Genomic DNA, 14,583 nt, shown 5'->3' on the forward strand with positions numbered 1-14,583 from the left:
TTCACAATGTATAAGAAAGTATACAGTACAGCCACGCGGATTCAAGCACACACGTTTTGACACACTTTCTGAAAATGTTTGAAATATAACTAAAAGACACACTCAGAGCACCAAACAGCTTCGCTTCTCCAGCGTTTCCTCAAAGGCAACAATATTTTTTATATTTACAGTATCTTCTGGTAGATCGTTTCATTGTTTAACAGTTCTAACAAAAAACGAATACTTAAAAATGTCATTGTTTACCCGTTGTGTTTCAAAGGCCTTGTTATGCACACCCCGCAATGGCCGAGTCGAGCGTGGTAGCAGGTAGCGGGAAGTGTCGATGTTCAGCTCGTTTCGAGAGAGCTTAAAAATACGTTTAAGTCTGGCGATTTCTCTGTGACTTGACAATAAAGGGAGGCTTAGTTTTTTGAGCATTGAAGTCACCGAGTCAGTTCGATCATACCTCGAACAGATAAAGCGGGCTGCCAATCTTTGCATTTTTTCTAACTTATCAATTTGGTTCTTCTTGTACGGATCCCACACAGCACAGGCGTATTCCAGAGTTGGTCTTACAAGGGTTGTGTATGCGGATAATTTTACATTAAACGGAGCATGCCTTAGATTGCGCTTCAAGAAGCACAACTTTTTCATAGCCTTACGATACAAGCTGTCTACGTGCAGTTTCCATCTTAAATTTGAGGCTATCGTTACCCCTAAGTACTTTAAATGATCAGCTACTGTTAAAGACACACCTCCTATTTTATAATTGTAAGTAAGAATGTTTTTTTTTTGCGTGTTATTCTGAGAAATTGTCTTTTCCGGGTTCAGCCTCATTCCCCATTTTTGACACCAATTATCTACTGAGGCGAGCGACAAGTTTAAGTTTTCTTGGTCTGCAGGGCTACGAACTTTAGTGTAGAGCAGGCAGTCGTCTGCGAATAACCTAAGTGTAATATCGGAGCTTACTGTTTCCGCCAAATCGTTGACGTAGCATAAAAATAGCACTGGTCCCAGAACTGACCCTTGGGGGACTCCCGACGGCACCCTACATACAGATGACGCAACACCATCAATAACTACAAACTGTCTCCTATTTCTAAGGTAAGCGCTAATCCGCTGAGTGACGTGATCATTAACTTTGTAACTAGTTAGTTTTCTTATAAGTCCTTCATGAGATACCCGATCGAATGCTTTTGATAAGTCTAGACAAATCGCGTCTATTTGCCCTCTTTTGTTTGACAAGCACGAAAAATCATGAAACGTCACAAGCAACTGCGTTACTGTGGACAACCCTCGTCGAAATCCATGTTGGTTTTATAAAAAAAAAACTTTTGAACTTTCAAAATAGTCGTAAAGGCTTCTGGAAATTATGTGCTCAAAAAGCTTACAGGAAGTGCATGTTAGTGAAATAGGTCTGTAGTTTGTTACATTATGCTTATCTCCCGATTTGTGAACTGGAACAACCCTGGCACACAACCAATTTCTGGGAACGCTATGCTGTTCTAAAGAGACCCGAAATATAATTGTCAAGTATTTAGAAATCCACTCTGGATATCGTTTTAAAAATTCATTAGGGATATTGTCTGGTCCAGGTGACTTTTTGGAATCAATATTTAGTAATAGTGAAAATACTCTTTGTTCGGTGATAGTGATGTCCGGCATAGATCGAAGCGAGTCGGTACCTCCAGTGCTCAAATCCGCGGTGATATTCGATTCAACAAATACAGAGCCAAAATATTCGTTGAACCCTTTGGCTATAGTGCTCGGCTCTAAAATGTTTTTACCATTTTCCGTAATATACTCAATTTTCCCCTTTGAAGGTGCAAAATATCGCCAGAATTTCTGTGGTGCCGTCCTCAGAAACTGTGGCAAAACGGAAGTAAAATAATGCTTTTTAGACTGATTTAATTTGCATTTCAATTCATCTGAAAGACGGGAAGCGTCACCTTGGTTTGTACATTTTTGCTTTCGCCTTCTTTTTATTCTACGCTGTAATTGAATAATGTCCCTTGTAATCCACGGACGCTGCCTATAAATACGTTTTTTCCTTTTAGGAACAAATCGTTCTAAGCAGTGGTTGATAATGTCTTTAAAACGGCACCACAGATCATCTACGTCCTTCGCGTCATCGAATCTAGATAAGGATGATTCTAGATAATCCAAGACATCGACGTCGTCGGTGTTGTTAAAGTCATGCACATAAACTACCGGACGCTTAGGGGCCGCCATTGATGATACAACATTGCCAGTCATCAGGACTAATTTATGGTCTGAAATGCCCTCGTGCAAAGACACAACACTGTCACTCAAATTTGTACCTACAAATATTAAGTCCAGTACGGAGCTTGCAGTTTTTCCCGCTCGGGTAGCCTCCTTTACGACTTGCGTTAGGTTCAGGTTAAATATCATACCAAGAATCAATTCAGATGATTTGACGTCTACGTTGCCTACCTCAAGGTTGCTCCAATCTATTTTGGGCAGATTGAAATCACCCGCAAGAATAAAGTTATCTTCGTTAATGAAGTTAGCAATTGTGAAATCGTAAATTATTTCCATCGTGGACAGTGGAGAATCAGGAGGTCTGTAAACCGCTCCTATTACGTTCTTTTCGTCACAGAAAGTAATTTTGCACCATACACTTTCGGTATCTGGAAGATCATCCATCACAAGACACACGATTGATTTTTTGGCCTAGGAACTTCAGTTCGTCATAGGCGAACCGAAACTTTGACGGCTTCAGGGTGAGTCCGGCGGTCCGTATGGCTTGGAGAACTGCTCGGAGTCGTCGCAAGTGCTCGTCGAAGTCGCTGGAAAACACTACGACGTCATCGAGGTAGACGAGACAGCTCTGCCACTTCAGTCCTGCCAGTACGGTGTCCATGACACGCTGGAAAGTTGCTGGAGCCGTGCACAGTCCGAAGGGCATCACCTTGAACTCGTACAGCCCATCTGGCGTGACGAAAGCTGTCTTCTCTCAGTCCCGTTCGTCGACTTCGGCCTGCCAGTAGCCGCTCCTCAGGTCCATGGATGAAAAGTATCGGGAGTGGCGCTGCCGGTCTAACGTGTCGTCGATGCGGGGGAGTGGATAGACGTCTTTCTTCGTCACTGCGTTCAGCTGCCGGTAGTCCACGCAGAACCTAAGCGTTCCGTCCTTCTTAACCAGTACAACTGGAGAGGCCCACGGACTGCTTGAAGATTGGATTATGTCGTCGTTCAGCATCTCTTGCACTTGCTCCTGGATCACCTCCGTTTCTTTAACGGAGACTCTGTACGGCGATCGATGCACAGGGCGCGCGTCGTCCTCGGTAACGATGCGGTGTTTCGCAACGGCGGTTTGGCAAACCCTCGACGACGTCGCGAAGCAGTCACTGTATTCGGCGAGGAGGTCACTTAGCTGCCGTCGTTTCGGGCTTGGAAGCTTGGGGTCAATGTCGAGCTGCGCTGGCGGCGTAATGTGTTGCTGAGGAGGGAACGATTCTTCAGCAATCGCGGCGATTTCGGCGGAGTTCCGAATTTCCTCGACGTGGCCTACAGCGGCACTTTTCGTGAGGTGTTGCGCTTCTTGTCGAAAGTTCGTCACGAAGACCACGGTGCGCCTATCCTGAAGTTCAGCCACCCCTCTTGCGACGCCTATTCCTTTTCCTAGGAGTAATTAAGGTTGCCTTCAAGAACAACTTCGCCGCAGGTAGCTGCATCAGCCACTACGGGTACGACAACACTTGATCGCGGCGGCAGGTTCACGTGGTCAGCAGCGACTCGGACGGCGGCTGACGCTGTTTGAGGTTTCTCTGAAGACGGAACATGCTTGCGCAGCGTCAATCTGTTCTCACCAAGGTCGATGACGGCGCCGTATTCACACAGAAAGTCCATGCCGAGAATAACGTCTCTGGAACAGTTTTGTAGAACGACGAACTTCACAGGGCACGTCTCACTGCGGATCTCGACGCTAGAAGTGCATCTCCCGATTGGTGTGATGAGGTGCCCTCCGGCGGTTCGTATTTCAGGTCCATCTCACGGCGTCGTGACTTTTCGAGGGCGGCGGGAGAGCCTCCCACTCGAGACTGAGTAGTCTGCTCTGGTGTCGACGAGTGCTGATGCGTCGTGGCCGTCGGTGACGACGTCTAGGTTATTGGACACCACTGCAGGGGCGTCGTTTTGGTCTCTGGTAGCGTTCGAGTGGGGGCCCCCGATGTTTGTGCAGGATCTTGGCGTCGGTCGTCTTCATCAACTCCACCTCCAGGAGTTGCCGCGCCCAGTTTCCCCGGTGAGAAGCGAGGGGGGACAGCCTTTCAAGTCGTGGTCGGTGCATCGGCGAAGCTGGACGTCGTGGCGACGGCGACCGGAACTCTCGGCGGGACGCACGCTCGGGGGACTGAGGTCGTCGCAGGTACTCGACGATCTCAGTAGGGCGTTCATCATGACGGGGGCGCGGGTCGTTCGGGTGGAATCCGCGTAGCCCGAGTCGTCAGTATGGGCACTGGCGGTAGGTGTTGTTTGCTTCCCCGAAATGGAAGCACAGAGGGCGTCGGTCGGGCGTTCGTCACGCGTCGGTCTTCCGAGGTGCGCGGGGCTCTTGGGAGGCGTACTGAACCTGGTCGTTGAGGCGGCGGTCGTGCTGCGGCGCAGGAGACTGACGTCGGGGCAGCGCAACATGGGCTCGAGGAGGAGGCGGTGGCCGTCGGGCCACTGCGGCGTAGGTCAGGGTGGGTTCCTCGGGTGCAGCTACGCTGGCAGGAGCCTCCGGTTGAATTGCCCGCTGAACTTCTTCGCGCACCACTTCGACTATCGACAGCGAAACTGGCTGGTTGGCAGCAGGCAGCAGCTTCCGGAGCTCCTCCCGGACAACGTCTCGAATGACCTCGCGGATGCCCGGCATACTGGGGGCAAGATCGCAGCTAGACGACGCGAGGGCAGCGAGGCCGGGTGGTCGATGGTAGTGGCTGGCTCGGGCTTGTAGGGCACGCTCGATGTTCGTCGCCTCAGTGACAAAATTAGCGACTGTTGTCGGAGGGCTACGAACAAGGTCGCCGAAGATGTTGTCTCTCACAGCCCGTATGAGGATTCGAACCTTCTTTTCTTCCGTAGCCTGAGGGTCGGCCCGGGCGCTCAGGCGCAGAACGTCCTCCACGAAGCCGGTGACGCTCTCGTTGGGGCCCTGGGTCCGGGTTTGAAGTAGGTCTTCGGCTCTCTCTCGGCGGTGTTGGTTGAGAAATGCTGCCTTCAGCTGGCTCTTGAAAACATCCCAAGGTGTCAAAGAAGGCTCGTGATTTTCGTACCAGTACCTGGCAGTCCCTTCGAGCGAAAAATACGGGTTTGGCAGACGCTGCTCGTCGGTCCAGCCATTGTGGCGGGCGACACGTTCGTACTGGTCAATCCAATCCTCGACGTCTTCGTACAGTTCACCGTGGAAGGGGGCAGCCGTCCGCGGTGCGACGGGCATGAAGATGACGGGAGAAGCGGCGGGGGCTTGTGACTGGTTGGCCATCATCGTCTTCGGCTTGGGCTTGTCCAGCAGCAAACCGTACTCAGGATCCTCTTCCTTGGTGCGGCGGCTGGTCCGAGTTTCAGGTTCCGCGTTGAGTGGTCTTCTCACCGAGCCGGGAATCGGACTTGCACTGCGGGCCCTTGGAGGGGAACGCTGCACGGGCATGCGGTACCCCGCACCTCCACCAAAATGTCACGAATAACAAGTGATGAGGCGATAACAAATGAAGAAACTAAACGTTTAATGGGGCGAACTTGTGCCCCCCCCCCCCCCCCCCAAAAAAAAAAAAAAAAGGAAACAGAAGATAACAGTAGAGCGTCGCGGGCGTCGATGTCGGCGAAAGAGCAGAGTCGAACGCTGGGGCGAAACTGACTGCAGATCAGCACGCGGAGTCTCTTATGTACGCGCGTTGGGTTCTGGAACAATCGGCCTAGATTGTTCGGCGACTGGAACATTCGGAACTCGATCAGACGAGAATGTTCTCGAACTCACGAGAACGCAATGTTGATAGAACAAATAAAAGAGCATTCCACTGACTGGAATCGAACCCACACTTTCCGCGCGGCAGTCAAGCACGGTAACCACTCGGCCACGCGCGCGGTCGATCGCCGACGAGCGTGGCAATATGCTAGACAGTCGTTTTATAATAAACGGTTGAAAGTAGTCCCAGATATTCAACAACAGGACATACACAATAACGAGACTCAAAAATGTCTTAGTACTTCTAGCTTGGTCAAAAGTTGCACAAGTTTCTAGCTCCAACACTTGTTCACTACATCTATTTGCATTATATAGTTTGATACCCAAGCATACATGTTACCCCCGCTACTCGGAGATCATCGCATTTTATATAATAATAATAAAAATAAAAATAAGCATCGCTTTTTTGTTGTTCGGCAGAATTTGTAAAAAACCATCAGAAAGTTCCCACTGGGTGCTAGAAGAACTATTCGCACCTTCTCGTAGCTATAGTTTGTTGCAACGTAAGATGTCCAGAAGAGGCTTTGCCCACACTGAAGGAAGGAGCAGAACTATAGGCGTCATCTAGTAAAATACTGCTAAGCGGAATAAAGTAACAAAGCTGAGGGCTGCGCTAGTTGGTGAAAGTAAAAAATAATGTAAATGCAATAGCGCAAAACAAGGAAGACTAAGGAGAGGAATGAACAACAACACAAAGCTGTAAAAATATGCTCTGTGTTGTTCGTTCCTTTCCCTATAGCCTTCGTTGTTGTGCTCCGTTACACCTACGTCATGTTTGCCACTTCCGAGCAAATGCATGTTGTTATAGAAGCGCGCGTCTCTCGCTGTCCGATCTTGTGAGGCTAGAAACATTGTGCATGTATATAGTAGCTCCGCCTCCAAACCTCCATGGTTTGGAGGCGGAGCTTTTCCTACAAATATACTGCAACTCGGGATGTCACGAACTTTCGCCGAGCCGGATTTTTACGTTGAAGCCAACGTTACTAAAACACTCAGTTGGGAAACTCCCATAGAGACAGCCATAAAAATAGGGCCCCAATCTGTCTCCGAGCATCGAGCTAATGACGAACACAACGCCACCATTTCTCCCGAAGCGGCCACTCGAGAAACTGCACGTGACTTCTATTTTTGGCTTTGACAGGGGTGAAACCCCGTCTCCCCGGCGGACGCGCCGCGTCGAACTACCGAAGTTAAAATGCACCTAGGTCGGGACGCGCTACCTGAAAGGCCCGCTGAGGCATGGTTTTATAAAAACAATATTAATTGTTCCGCAAAACCTTGCGAACTAAAGATGAAAAAAACATCACGCGCCCATCATTTGGTACTAAACTCCATTAAATTTCATACAGAAAGAGTCTTTTCCGTTTGTTTTTACGCAAAAACAGGCTTTCAAAAAGCTCAAGGGGATTACAGTACAGACAAACGATAAAGAGTGGCGCAGTTGTCGCATTTAGCTCGGTCTCGGTGGACGCCAGCGGCCCAGGTTTCGACGGCGAGTTTCCCAACTGAGTGTTTTAGTAACGTTGGTTGAAGCTCAAGATCCGACTTTTGTTTTCCGTTAGCCCTATATGATGGTCAATTTAACTCGTTTCTTCATACCGGCTAGTGCAGGTTAGGAACATCGGTGGTTTCGAAAGAAACGAGTTGGATAAACATCTCAGAATTCCAACTTATTAGTTAATACCCTGAAGGCGACACGTACTGAATACGTGCAGTGCTTGTGAGAGGGTGGCTGATTTAGAAATATAGACTTTTCATTATAAGCTCGACCAGAGATTCCAACCAAGTATTCTTAACCTTAAATTTAGATTAATCTCAAATGCCCCACTCGTTGACGGTAACTCCAGTCAAATGTCCACGACGTTTCAAGGTCCCTCCTCAATGTCATTACAAAAAAAAAAAAAGACTAATGTTTTTATATTTCGGTTAATATCGGTTATTATCGCTCACCGGTAAATAATTTACGGTTACGGTTACGGTTACTGTTTTCATAAATTTCAAATAACGGCTTCGTTTCGGTTACGGTTACTGAAAACATTTCGTTCCTACAGGGTTTTCGGTTTCGGTTACTGTTACGGTTTGAATCCCTGGTTAGAAGAGCATGATATGGATATGGTACCAGTCATATCTTGGCTAAATGCGGGCGTAATATGCCGCCGTCTTTCTCATCTCGTTTTGGAGTTTAGGCTCAAAAGCAATATTTCAAGAGCTCATTCTTAAAGTGCGGATAAAAGAAGAACCTTTTAGTAAACCCAAAACAGAAAACACCGAATCTATTCAATCCTACTTCGTCAGTTCTTACGTGACATTACATGAGAACAAACATGGCGCATCGTTTAAGGGGGAATGCTTTAATAATATATTTAGTCAATTTACAACATACAATCTACGTTTAGTTTATGATAAGCTAGAACAAGAGTATACTCCATCGCTGCAATCTGCTCTCGAGCTTGGCGGACCAGGGCTCCAGAGCATGGAAAAAGTCAATCGCAGGAGTCGGGCAAAATGGCTTTAATCCAGGCAGATTCGCCGTCAAACGTCAAACGATATGCAGCGGTGTAATGGGTTTTCAACAGGATTCCTCGCTGCTGAAAAATAAAATAAACAATTAAAAGAGAGTGGTTTAGAATGTATCCGCAAATACTTTTTATGCGTTCCGCGCTCGGTGTCGATTTTAACAGTTCCTTCAAAAGATCGGCGACAATGCAACAGGCTGCGTAAGAAAACCGTAAAATTATATCGGGAATCGAAGCACACAAGAATGTAGCATAACGAGCCAGGTGCTTCAGTGAAGCTCTTCGGGCTTGAGACCACAAGAAGCCCTGCGGACCATTTTTTTTAACCGCCGGGAAGCTATAGGTAACATCGGTGACGGATATTGTTTTACGCCCAACTCCGGCTTATGGATTGGGCTCAGAAACGTGTCAGAGCACTTTTTGGGCTCGGCCGATGTCAGTGCACGTGGTGGCCATCGTGTTGAAGCTCGTGTCAAATCACTGCTGGGGTTGTAATTCCCGAGCCTTAACAGCATCCGGGGGAGAGCATGACCAGCATGCAAGTAGCACGAGATTACGTGGTGTCTTCTAGCCGCGAGTTGTGGACGTAAAAGATGTTTAAGTTTCTGTAATTTGTTTCCAATTAATCGACCTTCCATGCATACACAGAATAATTTTCGTCCTGTCGTGCTGAACGCTCATCGTTTAATCAATTGAAAGATCAATTCGAGTTTTTGTTGCACCTTCTCCTCATTTTATACTTCTTCAAACGGGTCAGGGACACATGACCACTTGCCAAAGTATAAGAAAAAAACACCTAACTATTATAACTTTATGAAATCGATACGTAGAATGGTGAAACCCGCAAAACACGGCAAAAAAGTAAGCGGTTTGAGTTTTACGTGTTTTGTCTCTATGCGTTAAAACTCTAAGCTTCGCGAGTACACTTCGTGACTTTATCAGCGTCAAGTTGGGTCAGCCTCAGGTGTAAGGGCAATTAGTTCCCAAAAGAACGCCTCACAAGACGAGCTACTAATTAAGTCCAAAGTGGTAGCAATCAAATCTCTAGGTCATAAAATAATTGACCAGGAAACGCTTCCCGACAGGAAAACTGAGAGGAAGAGCAAAGCTGAGACAGGAAAAGCAGCCGGGGAGAAACAAAGATAAACTAAAAGTAGGCAGAAAAGGATTGTTAATGAAGATTCATATAAAAAACGAAAATTAGTACAGGAGGAAAAAAATTCAAAACAAAGACGACTTTTTGAGGAAACAGTAGTGACAATATAGAGCACACTAAGAGTGTTTTTGACTTTATCTTACCTTTTGTATATTGTTTTCTTCTCTCTCTCTTCTCTCAGTCATATTTTGCTTTCACGTTTCCCTTACAGGTAAACCAGCCAAGCCATGGCTAGCGGTGCATCTACCGCTAATTTAACCTTCAGCATGAACCCCATAACGTTCTTGGGCCAGATCCAACAGATGGGGGATCCACGAACAAGAGACTACCCACTGGTCATGAACCCCTTATTCGTGTTCCCGTTAATACTGTTCTATTTGTACTTCGTCAAAGTGGCCGGCCCCAAGTGGATGGAGAAGAGAGAACCGTTCCCTATCGTGAACCTCATCCGTTTTTACAACCTGGCAATGGTCGTCCTCAACGCAAGGTTCGTGTATCTTGTGCTCATTTACACGTACCTTCCCGGAGGGCGCTACAACCTCTTCTGTCAGGGAATAACAGGGTACATGGATGACGAGCTCAGAGCACACTACAAGACAGGTTGGTGGTACGTCGCAGTACGCTACGCCGACTTGTTGGACACCTTCTTCTTCGTCTTCCGCAAGAAGTTCACGCACATCACCCATCTGCACGTCATCCATCACACCATCGTGGCGGTGAACGCCTGGTTCTGGGTTCTATTTGCGCCAGAAGGACAACCGGCCCTCGGGCTCATCATCAACGCCTTCGTGCACACCATCATGTACGCCTACTACTTTCTGGCCACACTTGGCCCAAGTGTCAGACAGTACCTCTGGTGGAAGAGGTACCTGACAGTGTTGCAGATTGTTCAGTTCGTGATTTACATGGTTCACATGTCTATTCCTTTGTTTGTAGACTGTGGCTTCCCGAGGTACCTCATCCACATTGGGAATGCGCAGGCGTTCCTTGTCATGTGTCTTTTCGTAAACTTCTATTCTAAATCCTACACAAGAAAACGTGGACCCTCTCCTGACAAGGCAGAAATTGTAAACGGCGGTGCTGACAGCCGGAGGATTCAAAATGAAAAGCACGATTAGGCTTGGTTTGCCAAGCTCTTGTGGTTGATATGGTATTTTTCAGAACTAATGTAAAATGTGACATTTGGGATTTTCTGTTGAAAATGTCAAATATAATAGCCCATGAGAGGCTATCAACGCTCAATAAAAAAATAGCGTGTCGTATTCTGTACTGCACCTTGTTTTGCTTTGTGTCGCATTCTGTTACAACTACTGTACAGATCGTTTATAAATAAGAACAAACGGTGCTGCTCTACTTACTCATTTTATGCATTGTACTTATATAAGAACAACTGGTGTTATTGTTTTATACAATGCATGTGCAAAATTCAATAGTAATGAAATACTGTGGTGAATTTTAATTCTAATTTTTTTCCGAATTGTAATTGAATTTGATGTAACTTACCTCGCACCATCTCGCCCAGGGGTCTTCAAACCTCTTGACTACGGGGTCGGATTGTGGCTTTGCCAGAGTCTCGAGGGCCGGAAAAAAGTGAGTAATTGAAAATTAGGAAAAGCTAAATAAATGAACCTAGATAAGCATGAAAACACAGAAATAAATGCAAGAGAAAGCATTAAAAAAATATAAAGTGGATGAATACATTTACTTCACTTCGAAATTTAATATCTAGCTAATTTTGTAATTACACAACAATTTTCAAAGGAAACTGAGGAGCGTGTTGATTTAACGATGACTGACGCTGAAAGTATAAAACACGCACCTGGGACGGTCGACCAACCTTTCATCTCGCAGCAACATAAATGGTTCCAAATGCATTCTTGCAAGTCCTACACGTCGATAAAAAAAGGGAGAGAAAGGGACGTATGAAGAGGGAGAGCAAAGCAAATAAAATGCGTTTAAAAACAATTGGGAAGTTTCAGCTAAGGTGTCGCCGCCCTGGCGGCCAACCTCAGGAACAAAAAGAGGTGGATTGTTTTGCTGTGTAGTCTCGCAACGTTCGAGACGGACTCTCACAAACAACGCCCGAACTAATATTACGCGACGGTAGTACAATAAACGAGCAACGCAATGTGCAACAAAATCCCACGCGGCAACAGCACGTCGAAGAAAGCACGGCCTGCGTCCTCTCGTCGCGGATCCGACGCTCGAAGAAGACACTGAAAGCGTCTTCTTCGCGGTCTGTGTGAGCTCGGTGGTTCCATGATTTTCACGGAGCTGCCTTCCGACGTGAAAGTGATCGTAAAAAACATAAAAGTCGATGTTATCATCGTCGGTGCTCCCCGCTTGCCGAGACAGCACTATAGCCCTATACGAAAGTTGTCACGGTCGACGGATGATCGACAAGTGCTCCCCTGTAGATTTTGAAGATTGTTTATGTCAACGAAGGTGGGTTGAACGTTTCTTTATTATGGATATAACAGCTTTAAGTACACTATGGGAATCAGGAAGACTTAATCAGGCTTTTAGTGTATACACGCAACGTCTCGGCCATCTCTGCTTTATCGCTTTTGTCCGAAAGCTTTGCACGGTTACCTCTGCAGCTGGCTTGTTTCTTCGAATGCAATTTGCGATTGACGGTGTACTTTTATTAGGATTTGTTTATTGCATATGAAAAGTGTAGAAACGTATATTATTGCTGCATCTTGAGTTCGCTCGATTCCGACCATAGCATAAATACCCCCTAGCAACTTGAAATTCTTCTGTTTGGCGCCAAATAAAGTGATATTGTTTTCAGGATTGTTTCCTCCTTTTATTTGTACCATTGTACAAGGATTGCACATGAGTGCAACGTTTAGCCATACGTATAGCACATAATGTTTGTGGTACCGAGCAAAGTATACGCGAATGGTTCGGTGCTTCTCTGGAGCTATTTGTTCTTGCAAAGAGACAATGTAGCTACCCGTTTTCGGTCGCATTGTTGTATGTCCATAAACAAAATAAAGTTGCATGATGTTCACGAAATTGAATTGATATTAGCCTGCTTGTCTGGTTCGTATTTTCCGGACTTTTTTCGGCGCTTACCCAAGGAGGATATTGACCAACGGTCGTTCGCTCGTGTCACGCGATGTCTTCGACCGCTTGTCGGCGTCTGTACTGTACGGTTTGTTGGCGATCAACACTTAACGTATAAAACAAATTGTGAGACAACATAAATAGCGCTTACCGCAGTGGCACCTTGTGCAGCATTCCTGAGACGTACCACTACATAGCGGCTTATAACAATGGTCGTGGCGTTCGTTTTTTTTTTTCTTTTTTTTTTTTTCATGTTTACGCTGCGCGACCAGTAAGCAGTCGGTGTCCTCAAATGTTCTTGCTGCCCGTGTGTCATCAAACATAAATCGACTGGCCATCGCATCACACTTTGTGTCAGAAGGCTGGTCTTACTGCAACAGAGTGCACGTGGCGAAACGGTCCCCCTTTCCACTCTGCCGGTGCCGATTTTTTTCACTCTTGTTTTGCGTGGCCTGCAGCCACAAGGGGTTTTCATATGTTTGGCTAGCTGCCCGCACATCTTCAAATACGTACTAATGAGATACTGAAGTCGATCGCACAGTATTATCTGCCGCTAAACACGTTGATTCCGATGAGCTGTGATGCCCATGGCGAACCGACCCCCCTATTGACCGCCATCTTTGAACTACGCAGCGCCCCCTACATTCCCCAAAACTTGCGAATAAGAAAGAAGGAAAAGAAGAAAGAATGATTTGCCGTAAAAAAATTGGTCGTCAGATGGGAATGAACATGCAACTAATCCAGTTCTGGCGTCAAGAAATCAATTTCAGTTTTAGAAAGTAGGAAGGCGCGGAAACGTTATTTTGGACAATGTTCATTGTGAATGATTTGATTATTTCTCTACCTTATCTGCTCTTGCGTCCTCCCCCACAATTCTAGTTTGATCGAGAAATGTTGCGCAGCCATGACAGGGGCGCACGACAGGTGGGTCGTATGATTCCGCAGAAGCTCGTGATACTTCTAAGTGGTGCTCTCGAAGCCGGTGGTTGACGCACCTTCGCGTCTGCCCGATGTATTGACCCCCATATTCCAAATAAATGAAATACACCTTATTCTCCACACACGATATGAACTTGTTAACATGCTTAACGGTCCAACTTGGCGGCTTCTATGTCATCGTTGACCCGCTGACGGAACTGTTTCAAACGCAGAGTCTGTTAAAACAATTGGGATCAAGAAAACTCACCGGGCGCATGGAAACTTTGCTACATTCGCGCAGTGCAAAGGACTAATGAAAGTGATAAAAATAGTGCTGACAGCACGAAATAGTTTTGACAGAGGACGCTGGACACAGTGTAAAGTACATAAGAACGCAAAAGAATTTTACCATGTGTCGAATTCGCGTGGTACTCTCCGCGCTCTCTTGAGCGCTCTTTCCAGAGCGTGCGAGGTTCGTGGTTAAGAGAGAGTGCGGTGACCTGATCGGCTGGTTCTATCCGAGGGTACCCCTCTCTCTCAGAGCGCTCCCTAGCACTCCTTTTCTAGCTGTCGGAGTGCGGAGTGGTGCAAGCGTCACGTGGTAGTTAACGGGGATCACGTGGTTTTGTTGACGATGGCAGCGGCAGTCGTCTGCGGTGGTCTGCAGGGTGCGGCGTGACGGCGATGGAAATCTGGTTCTACAAGGTGCGTGTGCATTTTTCGGTGCGAGGATTACAATGGACTGGACGACGTTCGCTTGTGACAGTGACGGGAAAATTGCATAGAAAGTATTCCTAGTGCTTTTACGAGATCGTTTGGCGGTGGTGGATCCGCTAAGCCTAACCGATGAAGAAACAACTCGGAGACCTCTGGCCTGTTTTACCGGGTTTTGTGAACGCCTCAAGGAATTTTCAGGTTTGGTAAAAACGCACTCAAAGGTTTGTATTGTAAAAAATAAAAAGATGAGCCGACTT

At 46.7% G+C, this 14,583-nt stretch overlaps 1 protein-coding gene across 1 annotated transcript; it reads left to right on the plus strand.

Moving 5' to 3' along the window:
* The first annotated feature begins 9,798 nt into the window (after positions 1 to 9,798).
* On the plus strand, positions 9,799 to 10,737 carry LOC8041539 (elongation of very long chain fatty acids protein). The gene has a single exon (XM_042286513.1). The coding sequence runs from the start codon at positions 9,847 to 9,849 to the stop codon at positions 10,735 to 10,737; it is 891 nt and encodes a 296-aa protein (XP_042142447.1). The 5' UTR covers positions 9,799 to 9,846.
* Positions 10,738 to 14,583: the final 3,846 nt, after the last annotated feature.

Source organism: Ixodes scapularis, unplaced genomic scaffold (genome assembly GCF_016920785.2).
Source record: "Ixodes scapularis isolate PalLabHiFi unplaced genomic scaffold, ASM1692078v2 PGA_scaffold7__128_contigs__length_106722199, whole genome shotgun sequence".
NCBI classification, from domain to species: domain Eukaryota; kingdom Metazoa; phylum Arthropoda; class Arachnida; order Ixodida; family Ixodidae; genus Ixodes; species Ixodes scapularis.